Genomic DNA, 13,101 nt, shown 5'->3' with positions numbered 1-13,101 from the left:
GGATACAAACTTTTATTTGAGGGGAGGGTTGCCTATTTTAAGGGACTAAATAAAAATTAGATTTATCAAAACATATTAAAATTGCAAATGTTTAAATAACCAGTCTTATTAATCTAAAAAATGAAAAAAGTTCTGTATTTAAAAAAAAAAAGCTGTTGGTTTTCAGAAGCCACGGAGTGCTGGAGGGGGCAGACAACAGGTGTCAGAGTTTCATGCTGGAGCTGAACAGATGGTCGCGTTCTGTGTTAAATTGAGACACCGTGACGCCAAACCTCATTTACATTATTGCAAAGTAAAGGTTTACCAGAATATATGCAAAAGTACATACACAATATGACACGTTTGAAAGTATCTTCTGAGTTTGTATGTTTTACTTGTTGATTCGGTATTAAATTAATACTCCTAAAATCCTCGTTTTAAAATGAGATTTCACACTAGTTATCATGCAGCCCAGGCTGAAGAAGTGTGTAAGGAGTAGTGTGAACAATTGAATGTTTAAATTTAATTCATATGAACATGTTTGCTCGGTCCACTGTCGTAATTCACCTGTAGACGTTTTAATAATAGGTTTTTACAAGCGAGTAGTGCCACATTAAACTAGTAGTTTTCTGAATGAAGTTTGGTGTGACGCACTCCCCGTTCTAGTGAACGGAATGTGTTGGTGTTATTGGGACATGGCAGAGTGCTCGTGGCCTGAACTCAACATCGGAGACACGCGCAGGACAGAAGGAGGACGAGGACATGGTGTTCACGATCAAGACTTTACGTTTTTAACATGTAAGACATTTTCTATTCACTGTTGTTGTTCTAACAGTGTAATTATGACCGGTGACATTTACAAGAATAGTTTCTTATTTCAGACAGCGTCCACTTTCAAGCCAAGGCGTCGGTGGGAGACTGCAATTACCTTTTTCTATAACAGGCGAGCTTTCTTTTAGATATGTTCTAATTCAACAGCTATTATCATGTTACATTTAGTTAGAGAGTCGTGGAAACAATTTTTCCCAGATGTTAAAACAGCCGTGGTCTGTTGTTACAGGTAGGACTAAAGAGAGATGAGAAGCGAAGCAGAAGAATTATCCCAAACATCAGAGAGGACTGCAGCCATGGACCTGTTCAAACAACAGAAGGTGGAGGATTTCTATCACATTGGTGAAGAGCTGGGAAGGTAGGCCTGAATTAGCTCTGCTCATTTACTTTTACATGTATTAAAGCGCTCATTATTTAATCTTGGCATTTAGACAGATAGACAACATAAGGAACATAGGGAATAATAATTAAACTAGAAACTGACCTACAATTAAGAACAAGGACCATATACACTTTCTTTATTTATGTATTTATTCATTTCTTATATTTCTGTGACAGCCAGGAAAACCTGTGTAATGTTTTTATTTTAGTGTTTTAATCAAAAAGCCAGATTCACAGAAATCTACCTTTTAATTTGATCTTGTTTTGTTTAAGGACATGCAGCACATACAAGGGAACCATTTACAACACATTGTGGCATTTCCTTTACATAAATACCATGTTATTTCAGTACATCAGTAATATTTATATAGAGACAACATGAAGATCAACTTCTTAGTGACAACCCGGGATATCAGTCTTCTTGTATAGTTAGCAATAACTCTACCTATATTTGATGATAAGGTTTCACATAAACTGGACGATTTGTAAACATAGTTTGCATCTCTCAAGGGTACTAACTAGCATGTAGGTCACTGCACCAAGCAGTTATTGCTGTGCAATATGGAAATTACACTGAATCATTAACTGCATGCTGCAAATTCTCCCTGCACCTGTGTGACAGCTCAATAGTGTATTTGTATTCTCCTTCACTGCTTTAACAGCAGTCAAATTGTGAGCCATAGCTTCCTCTTGGACTGATGATTGCTGTCTCTCACACACACAAGTCATTTTTTAAAAAGTGTTTCAATAACTAATGTATTTTTGGACTAGTTTTGTTGCTGTGAGTCATCACGTGGAAACAACTGTTGTGCATGTGGAGCTGCTTTTTAAAGGAGTCTTCTATCTTTAGCTGTGGCTATATATATATATATATATATATATATATATATATATACATATATATACACACACAAGCCCAGACTGGCTGCAAATGAGGAAGTAGCGTGTTAGCTTACAAACCATTCAAGGGAACATGGAAAAAATAAAACAGTGTACACTGTATATGTGTATAAAGTCATATAAACCTTGGATTTCGAATGAACCACATCCAAACCCTGCTATTAAAATAAAGTGCTTTATTTGGGATGTGTGAGTATCTGTGAGGGTCAGGCTTATCACTTTGAAACAGAATCTGTGCGAGACTAGAAATAGACTGAAGTGGTGGGGACATTCGAGTGACAAAACTGAATCACAAGCACACCGCAGCCCCGTCATATGTGTTACTGCTGGGTACACCAGAGTGAGCAGCGGGCCAAACACTTTCAGGGGAGGCTCAGTGAATGTGAAACAGCGTTACATCAGGTGTTACATTAGTTCACATAGACAACATGTTTATGTTTGGGTTAAAGACAGAGTTCAGAGCTACAGTAGTTTTGATGAACAGTTTTTCCCACGTTATCAGAGTTAGAACCTTTTTTTTATTTGTATTTGGTGTAGTCTAAAGTTACACCAAACAGCATAATTAGGCTCTCTTGGCTCAATGGTTGAGTGTCAAGTCAAAGACTTTGAAAACCCCTGGGGTATACAACAAATTCAGTAAGCATTCAGCAGCTCAACAAATAAGATTACTCAACGGGGTAATTGTATCACCTTCCCATTTGCCTTGAGCCAGTCACGATACATACTTTAAATTTACACCAAACTGGACCGGTTGTGAAGCATTTGTAGTTTTTAAAGTTTAAACTGTTCTTTTTTTGATTGAAGCAACCCCATCAGGCCAATCCGTGTCCCTATTATTATTATTATTATTATTATTATTATTATTATTATTATTAAAAAAACATTGCCTAAATGAATTATTAAACCAGAGATCTCTGACTTTTGGTTAGACAAAACAAGACATTTGAAAATATCATCTTGGGCTCTAAACTGTGATGTAGGCCAAACCATTAATTAATAAACTGAGAAAATTTGAACATTTAGTTTAGTAACAGTAATCCACAGAGAAAGAGTACATGTGAAGATGTGAAGAGACAGGAGCTCTAGGACAGGATCCCCTGGCAGCTGCTGGTAGTGGTGGAGTAAAACCAGCAGGTGGTTGACAGAAACTTTCTGTTAAGTGTCCCTGAGCTTCCTGGTAATGTAGGTTGTGGGTTGTAGGTCTGAAATACAGAATGGCTCACTTATAGTATAACATATAAGGATCGATTTGTCAGGGGTAGTAGAGTGTGGCGGCTGGAAACAGAGGAGTGGACCCACATGCAGACAGAGGCGAGGAAATTGCAGTCCAACAAAGATTTATTAAACAAATAAAGTAGGCTTACACTGGGAGGTCAGTGGCAACTGTCCAAACAAAAGTTACTCCAAACAAAAACCATAATCCACAGGGAAAAATCCTAAACAAAGGAACAAGGTACAAACCACGGATAAATCTACAAGTCACACAGACGTGGACGTCACAAACGCTGAACACAACTGAGGACAATATATACACAGGCAAAACAGCAGGGAGGGAAGCTGAAACACATCAGGTAATCAACAACAGGAACAAAGCTAGACAAGAACACCAGGAACAGAAGATTACAAAATAAAACAGGAAGTAAAGTACTCTGGAACACACAAGGATAGATCTACCAAAGTAAAACACAAAACATGGAAAGACTGCAAAATCAGGGCACGGACAGAGACCGGACCAACCAGGAGACAGGACTACACTAAAACATGGAGACATAAGACTAAGGACTAAGACACATACCAAAATAATAAAACATAGAAGTACACAGACCAGAAAAAATACTAAACATGAACTAAAGCACAAGACTAAGAACTAAAACACAGGAGTAAGTACTAAGATGAGAGACAAGACAGATACTAAGAAACTTAAACATGCGAATGAACAAAAGACTAGATTAAGCTACAAAACCCCAAACATGACAAGATCAAATAAAGCTTGCAGAACACAGAACCAAATCCTAACACGATTGGCTTGAGGAGCGAGGAAAGAATTATGAATGTTGGGACGTTGCAGTGGTGGAAGAAGTATTCAGATCTTTTACTTAAAGCCGAGGTAGATTGTTTGGTTTGTAAAGATTCTGAAAATAGTGAGAAAAGCCGTCGCTATTAACCAGAGCCCAAAGTGACACCTTCACAACGCTTGTTGTGTCCAAACCTCAACGTTATCAACAAACATTACAGTTATTACGATCATTAGAAGGACAAATCTTCACATGTGAGAAGCTGGAACCATCCAATGTTTTTGAGTGAACATTTTGCACACATTTTTAAACAAACACATAAAAAACTAACATTTTTGATAAAGATTCCTAAAATGTTTTGAGCGATATGTAGTTAAAAGAACATTTTACAGTAGAAAAATAAACTGATTCTGTTTCTAAATAACCTTAAATATATCTGACGTTTCGGTATGTACAATTTTTTGTTACTCCTTGAACGATATACAAGCAGATACCAATGTATCTATGATAAGCTTTGTCAGCTGTTTATTAGTTTACTTTTTCAGACTTGAAACTGAAAGAATTTTTGATTGCGCTTCTGCGTTTCAGTGGGCAGTTTGCCATCGTAAAGCAATGCAGAGAGAAAAGCACAGGTCTGCAATTTGCTGCCAAGTTCATCAAGAAGCGGCAGAGCATGGCCAGCTCTCGAGGAGTGCGGCGGGAGGAGATAGAGCGGGAGGTGGACATCCTGCAGCAGATTCAGCACCCTAACATCGTCACGCTGCACGACGTCTACGAGAACCGCACTGATGTGGTGCTCATCCTGGAGCTGTGAGTGACAGAGGGTCACGGGTCCCAGCGCAGACAACCAGTCAGGCAGGCACAGTGAATTTAATAGTAAATGATGATATATGTATGAGGCTTACAGGCAAAAGCAGGAAGTCCAAACAGAAGAAGCCACAGGTTAGCCAGGAATAGGTCAGGCAGGCAGAGATTGGGGTTCAGATTTAGGTGGATATGGGCTGGTGAACCGGTGGATGTAGGAGTCAAGTGGGACCGGTGAGAAACTCTGAGGGCATTTAGTGGATGGATGGAGAATGGCAAATCTGGAGAGCTCCTTATTAATGCATTGACCCGGGGGGAGGTGAGAAGTGACTGGAGACGAGGACAGAGGCTCAGACGGCAAAAGAAAAGCAACTGAAGCAGCCGATGTGACAATCCTGTCCAGCGCACAGACGTGGGCTGCATCTCAAAATGTTTTCTTATTGCCAGTTATGAAAGACCACACACTGACATTTGTGTCAGTCAGTTGTCAAATACAGTATTGAACACTGTGCATGATGGGAGTTGGCACGTGATGATGTAGTTCTCTAGTTTTGGCAGATTTTACAACCTACCAGATGGGCTGAATTTTGGGGAAATGTGAATAAAATGAAGCACAAGACATCAGGAATATTTACATTTGTTGGAAGGGTGCAACCCCGCAGGGTTCATAAAGCAGGAAAGAATATTAGTGTGAAAATACACAAAGATTGCTCTAATGTGCATTCAGTTTAACAATCTGTACGCTTGGATCACATTAATGAACTGACCGTGCGTGTGGATCATTAAACGTTTGTGCACAAAGCACATTTTTAAGCATCAAAATAAATGCTGGGAATTACAATTCTGCAATCCAAATTGTTTTAAGTAATGAAGAGTGATCTGTTGTTCAATTGGCATACTAGCTAAATAAATGGACAGTCTAATAACTGAGGTCAGAAAATACTGACAAAGCCATAATATTCAGTATGATGCACATAGTGGACTGAAAATACTATAAGCACGTCGCAGCATGTTAAAAAGTGCTTTCAACCCCTCTTATTCTGAAAGTCAGAGGTCAATCAGAAGTTTGCCTTGAACAAATCTATACTGAGTGCTGAAAAACTTTTGTAATTTATACAGTTTATTGAACAACGTGCACCAATTAATTTAACAATTGGTCACATTTTATTAAAATCCACGTGGTTAATCAATCTGTGAATATCAATTTCCACATCAGTATCATAACAGCTCTAATAAACATGGAGTCACAGCATCATATAGCTTCAGTTCAGAGCAAAGACGACAAGAGAGAGTCAGTGAGGCCTTGCCAGTGTTGCTCTGCTTTGATTTATTGATGAGTGTCTGTGTTCCAGGGTCTCTGGAGGTGAGCTGTTTGACTTCCTGGCACAGAAGGAGTCTCTGAGCGAGGAAGAGGCCACCCAGTTCATCAAGCAAATCCTCGAGGGGGTGAACTACCTCCACGCCAGAAAAATAGCCCACTTTGATCTCAAGGTTTGTCCAGACCAGACATGCAGCATTTGTTATTCAGCATTAAATTACTATTAATTGTTTGTACTACTATTTTTTTACAGTTTAAGCTTTTAGCAGACCACTTTTGTGATTTAAATATTAAAATAAAAAGGAAATATATTTGACATCACTTTTTATATTTCTGCCTTTTGACTACACCATCTCTCTACCAAACGACCGTTTGATTGACATGTAAATTAACAGTGACCATATGCTAACAAACAGCCGCAACATCTGCAAAACTACTGTTTAAGACACAGCAAAACATGTTGTGTGGCTTCAAGTTCATTCATTTAACTTTTTTTACTGCTAATGATGTATTTTGTTTATTTTTCATTCCTTTGTTTGGGGTTTGGTGGTGTTTTGTTTTTTTTTTTAGGGCATTTATTACAAATAAGACATGACCAGGCAAGAGAGAGAAACAACAACAACAACAACAACAAAAAGTATAGAAACACAGACACAATCTTAAGTAACTAACTAAGGTTAAGTACCTGATCAAAATTTGCTTTTTGTTTTTCTTCCTCTTTCGCCTCTTGGTTTCTCCTGCTTTAGGCCGCCCCCAGAGCTGTATGAGGTTATTTGCATGTTGTCAGGGTTGTTGTGCCAGAGTGTACATGCAAGGAGTCATGTGTGATTAGCTCATTTCAAGGATTTTCCACCAGGCTGGCAAAGTTGAGGAAATTAGTGAGGATGTAAAGCAACTGTGGTGTTTGATGTTTGAACCAATAAATGGTAAATCAGAAATTCTGAAGTTGTTGCAGTTGCTGTAATGTAATCCAAGAGTTATTAGAGTGTAACTAGTTTACATCAGGGGTTTGGTGAGCGCAAAGCAGGAGAGAGCCCAAATGTACAGTTCAGGGGATTTTAATCAACACACAAGGCAAAAAACAAAACTCACGGGTCGTGGAGACGGGCAAAATGCAAAAACTGTCAGCGCAGAAACATGCAGAACACTCAGTATTCGACAACACTAGACAGAGCGTATGCACGCTACAATGACCGGACAGGGAATGAACAGAAACACCAAACATATATATATATATATATATATATATATATATATATATACACAGGGACTAACGAGCAGGGCGGGTGCAACACCGGTTTACCGGGATCAGGGCTAACGAGGCGGGCAGAGTGATGACTGGGGGAACAGACATAACACAGGTTACTGGACACTAAACACAGACATAAACTAAGACACAGAACTAAACCTAAGATACATGAAACACAAGGTGAGCTAAACAGAACCTGCGAATGAACAATGAAATAAACAAGGCTAAACAGAGAACACGAGACAAGGAACAAAACTCCAACAGAAAACATGGACCAACTGTCACACAGAGACAGAACAAATACCAGAACACCACTAAACACTAGCTGACCGATAAAAACTAGATGAATAATAACCCAGACTAAATAACAGACACCAAACTGATCATTATGTAAACTTCACAGTGAACTAAACTCAACAGAACAGAACTTAAAATGTAGATGCAAAACTCAAATCTTAGAATCAAGAACACAGAGTGGATAAGGGAGACAAGATAACAGGACAACACAGACAACAGAACAAAAACACATTAACACAGAACCGAACGGACAACAAAACGGCAGAGCTCACCGTGAACACAGACTGGGCACAGGACAACAGACAAGACAGAACCTCAAAACACAACAGATGTTTTACTGGATGTTTTATTTTTCCAGTATTAGTATGATGGCCTGGCAAATTCAGAAAAATTACCTTAGATTTATTCCACTAGGTGGAGCAATTAGCTGTGTGTTTAATCCAGACTTTAGTTGTGACTGAGATTAACATCTATTCCCTGCATGTGCATTTCTCACTGATCTCTGGTGGTGCATTGTTTGTTTAGGCTACTGTCTAAAGTCCCCTTTGTATTTTTTGCACATGGGAAATGTGGGGAACATTCGAATAGCTAATCTAAGTTGTAGTTTCTGTTCTCAGTAAATGTCTCTCTCTCGTCTGCAGCCTGAAAACATAATGCTGCTGGACAAGAATGTGCCGTTGCCGAGAATCAAACTCATTGATTTCGGTCTTGCCCACAAGATTGAAGCTGGTGTTGAGTTCAAGAACATCTTTGGGACGCCTGAGTTTGTAGGTGAGACGAGTTAATTTCTTACTGATTAAAGGTTAAATTAAAGGATACCAGAGAAGCAAATAAATAGATGCTCATACATGCCAAGATGCATTGTATCCATAGTGTCAGTGTCTGCCCTAATGTTTTAATATAAAGTATAGATATATAATTATATCATATTACTACTAGGTTTGTTTGCTTTCTGATTTAATCAGTAAAGGGACCTAAAATCTAAAATTTTACACACATTTTTATTGTAGTTCCTAGAGTATCTCCTCTTTGTATTCTTCATATGGGATGGGAATAAGCGTTGGTTCAGTACTTCATCTTTATGGTCAGACTCCGGGACAATCTCAGTATCCAGGCTGTTATTTACGCCATGCGACAAACTTCACCGGGTTCTCCAACCCATGCATAGCTTGTACTCATCATGGCGTCCACGTCCAGAGCAGTAATGACATCGTATTGCTTAAAGCCGTCTTCACCAACTTTATTCTGATCTTGGGGCTTGTAGAAGTCATCCTGATATACAGTTACGCAGATTCTCAATCAGTCTGTTGGTGAAGGTGGTTCTCCCTCCACTGGTTATGCCGCCGACGCCGGTATTGTACTTCATATTTTTTCAGATGGTCGTATAGACATATACATAAAGGAGAAGAGTTACAAGAAGATAAACAGATTTACCTGCAAATAGTAAAAAAGACAAGTGTAGGAAAAAAAGAAACAAGGGGGTCAAATGAAATGAAACAATTTAGAGTTTCATCTCATTAAATTCCCATTGGTTCCTGTTAATGAGACCTAATAAATAATTCCCCTTTTGCCATTTTGCCTAATATTCATTTACTCTACCTAAAAGACTTTATTCAAATTTGAAAAAGAGAAAAGAGAAGTTTTCCATATAATCTTACCCAAATGTACAATAAGAGGAAACAAATCATTGAGTCGCTTCCTAAAACAAGTAGGAGAAGTTTAACTTTCATTTTCTCAAAACATTAAAGGTTGTTGGGTCTCATGTGACAATTCTATAGAGCTCTCAAAACATCCCTATAAAGCAAGAGCACAGTTTGGAATAATCTGTTCTGCCAATTATTATACTAAATATATATATTTTCTTCCCAATTGCAATTTAAGGCAATCCCAGAAAAGATGAGTCACAGTCCCCTCATCTGATTTAAACTTGTCACAAATATCTGTAACCGACGTGAAGATCCTATTAAGTTTGGTATCCCCTCATACTGAAGCTCATCTTGAATCTCAAAATCAATGTCCTTACTCCCTGAGACGACCGGACCGGTGTTGGTCTGTTGGTCAGAACAGAAAACAGAAATTGTGATATTAGATGTGAATAAAAAGTATGTTGGACTGGTAATGTGCCAACATATTTTTCAGCTACTTTAACAGCGATGCCTTTTACTTGTCATCTGTTTGCCTTTCAAGCACCGGAGATTGTCAACTATGAGCCACTGGGATTAGAAGCAGACATGTGGAGCATCGGGGTCATCACCTACATCCTGCAAGTGAACCTCAAACAACATAATGTCCCTTACAGTGTACGATACGTGATTCTGCAGCTGCCCTTCAAACAGGATGATGAACTGCTCTTCCTTTTATGTTTGTTTTCCAGGCTGAGTGGTGCTTCACCCTTTCTGGGGGAGACCAAACAGGACACGCTGGGGAACATTTCAGCCGTAAATTATGAGTTCGATGAGGAGTTCTTCTGTCACACCAGTGAGCTGGCTAAGAAATTCATCAGCCAGTTGTTGGAGAAGGATAAGAAGTAAGAGCTCATGCAGAAAACAGTGAATGACATTTTCCTCAGGGCAAACCTGTGTCCGTACAAGAAAGTTCATCTCTGTAATTTGTAATCTTTCCAGAGTCACACCCTCTGTGTTTATAGTAGTTTAGTGACGTTATCTGGACATTTTTTTTCTCTTACAGGAAAAGATTAACAATTCAAGATGCTCTTAATCACCCGTGGATCAAGGTAAAGTGAAAAGATACTTTTATGTTGCCTGCATCTTGTGGTATTACAGCTTAAATAATAGATTAATTACATGACTACTAAAAATAGGATCAGCAAAGACAAACAGCAATGTGGTTATTCTGTCCAACACAGCTCATCACTCATTTACAGTTACACCAACACGACCATGGATGGTGTAGCGTTATCATGCAGCGGGAAGGCTTAATTCAGAAGAAAGTGAACAAAGTCCTCAGGCAAACTTGACACTGCTTCTTATGTTCCAAATTTCAATAATGTTAAGTTCTCTTAGGTTGTCCTGCTCTAGATAATAAATGGAAATTTGTGGAAATATATTTAATATACGTTCTTTTGCTACTTGGCTGAGCTTGAGAAAACCGGAAAAAAGTTTTATTGAACCTGATTCTTTATTATATTACGTTATTATTATTATGTATTACATTTTGAAAAGACAGATCTTTATCCAGGCTGAAATTCAGGCTGAAACACCACAAAATCTCTACTGAGTAGAGTTTGAGCTCCGGCACAAACAAATACATTCATTTAAACTTATTGTTACTGCAAAGAATACTGCTAATGAATGCAATGTGAGCTGTAGCAGAGCCAAGAAATGTTCATAGCGGTGGCCAGACTGAGACCATATTTCACTAATTCTGCTCACTCATTCACTCATTTATTCACTCAGGCAAAGGTGACCAGTAATTGAGCACCAAGCGTATGGATACACCATTAGCAATAATTTACATTTATCTGACACTTTGATCCAAAGGGACTTACAATTGCTTTATATTTCAGAGGTCACAGTGGGTTTGAACCCAGGTCTCTCACACCAAAGGCATGTGTCTTATCCACTGCTCCATCATCCCCCGTAATACATATGGTTTGCTTTTACCAAATGTGGGTATATAAATACTGTAAACCCTTAATATTTTTGTACATACACTGTACTGAGGGTAGAAATAATAGTGACAATCTATTTTAAATAAATGAGCCAAGAACTTAAAGTAGAAATTAAAAGTTTGGAACCCATAAAATTCTCTACATTGACCCTGTGTTTGCAAAAGTTGGCTAGACCTGAAAGCTAGACCTGAAAGGGGGCCTTTTTTCTGTCCCTATACATTCGTTTTCATTGTTATCTGTGTCATTTGTTTGCCTGTAACCTGTGCAAATAAACATACTCAAACCTAAATAGTCTATCGGGCGGCCACCCTTTAGTTTATGGTGGCGATGACCACTGCTGGCCACCTCTTGGCTCTGACATGGAAGCTAGTCATTTTAGACATCTGAAACCATCAATCTGCATCCGCTGATTTCCCTCTGGTGTCATTGTGCACAAGCCTGTGATTTGCACATGATACTTTAGAGGACCTACCTGATGCACTAGCATAATTGCATGATCTCCTTGTATCTGTGCCTGCCCACAGTTACTAACTATCCCTTCTTTGAACCCAGTCCAATGAGCACAAGGAGGAAAACAAAGCCCAGGAGCCAAAGAAACGGGAGCGGCGCCAGCTGAAGACCAAGCGCCTGAGGGAGTACACTATTAAGTCGCACTCAAGCATGCCACCCAACAACACTTATGTAAACTTTGAGCGCTTTGCCCAGGTGGTGGAGGACATCGACCAGATGGAGAGCTCGTTCGTTAGCCTGGCAGCAGCCCATGACTCTCTGCAAGAAGATATCGATGCCATGGTGTCCATATACAATGAAAAGGAGGCCTGGTACAAGGAGGAGAGTGAAGGAGTGCGCCACGAGCTCTCGCAAATCCGCTATGAGTTCCGTAAGGTGGAGGCCTTTAAGAGGAGCCTGCAGGACGACATGCAGGCTTTCAGCTCCGGCGTCTGTGCCATCAGCAACCGCTACCAGGAGAGACAGACCCACTTCGATGCACTGCGTCTGGAGCTTAGCAATGAGCTGAAATGGGTGCAGGAGGTGGTGGGTTCATTTCCCATGGACGGAGGTGGTGGAGGATACCCCAACTGCAACTTCTCCACCGTCTTCAATGACGACGTGAACGAAGCCCTGAAAGAGCTGCTGAACCGCTCCTGTGGAGGAGAGCTGCTATCCGGGATCAACCTGGAGTTTGAGACCGGACAGCAAAGATAAATGACAATTATCCAACGAAGGTTAAAGTCAAGGGCAACTGGACTTGGTTGAAGATACTGGAAGACGTTTCGTCCCTCATCCAAAGGACTTCTTCAGTTCTGACTTATTTTTTTTTTTAAACCCAAGAACACACTAAGACAGATGCTGGTCCACCCCAAAGACCGCACACCCAAACACAAGAAAAGCAATCTAGTGTATGCGGTCCAATGCAGTGAGGAATGCACAGACCTGTATATTGGGGAGACTAAACAACCACTACACAAACGCATGGCTCAACACAGAAGGGCCGACTCCTCAGGTCAAGACTCTGCAGTCTACTTACATCTGAAGGACAGAGGACACTCGTTTGAGGACCACCAGGTGCACATTTTAGACAGAGAAGATGGATGGTTTGAAAGAGGTGTCAAGGAAGCATCTACACCCGGGTTGAGAAGCCGTCATTGAACAGGGGAGGGGGTCTACGCCACCACTTATCCCCCACTTACAATGC

General features: G+C 39.8%; 1 protein-coding gene across 1 annotated transcript; it reads left to right on the top strand.

Moving 5' to 3' along the window:
* The first annotated feature begins 652 nt into the window (after positions 1–652).
* Positions 653–12,678, top strand: dapk2a (death-associated protein kinase 2a). The gene is made up of 10 exons (XM_038700948.1): positions 653–777; positions 861–922; positions 1,040–1,168; positions 4,695–4,916; positions 6,263–6,401; positions 8,416–8,545; positions 9,962–10,037; positions 10,149–10,301; positions 10,463–10,508; positions 11,958–12,678. The coding sequence occupies exons 3-10, from the start codon at positions 1,056–1,058 to the stop codon at positions 12,609–12,611; spliced, it is 1,533 nt and encodes a 510-aa protein (XP_038556876.1). The 5' UTR covers positions 653–777; positions 861–922; positions 1,040–1,055; the 3' UTR covers positions 12,612–12,678.
* The last annotated feature ends 423 nt before the right edge of the window (positions 12,679–13,101 follow it).

Source organism: Micropterus salmoides, unplaced genomic scaffold, assembly GCF_014851395.1.
Source record: "Micropterus salmoides isolate LMB-PRFRI ecotype aquatic unplaced genomic scaffold, ASM1485139v1 Ms_hic_scaffold_6, whole genome shotgun sequence".
In the NCBI taxonomy this organism is placed as follows: domain Eukaryota; kingdom Metazoa; phylum Chordata; class Actinopteri; order Centrarchiformes; family Centrarchidae; genus Micropterus; species Micropterus salmoides.
The sequence above is the reverse complement of the archived record's forward strand: the minus strand, read 5'-3'. Positions and strand labels throughout refer to the sequence as shown.

Coding starts and splice junctions, on each gene's coding strand:
- dapk2a (XM_038700948.1), top strand. CDS start 1,056: ATGAGAAGCGAAGCAGAAGAATTATCCCAAACATCAGAGAGGACTGCA. Junction 8,546..9,961: donor TGGGACGCCTGAGTTTGTAG/GTGAGACGAGTT, acceptor TTGCCTTTCAAG/CACCGGAGATTGTCAACTAT. Junction 10,038..10,148: donor GGGGTCATCACCTACATCCT/GCAAGTGAACCT, acceptor TTTGTTTTCCAG/GCTGAGTGGTGCTTCACCCT.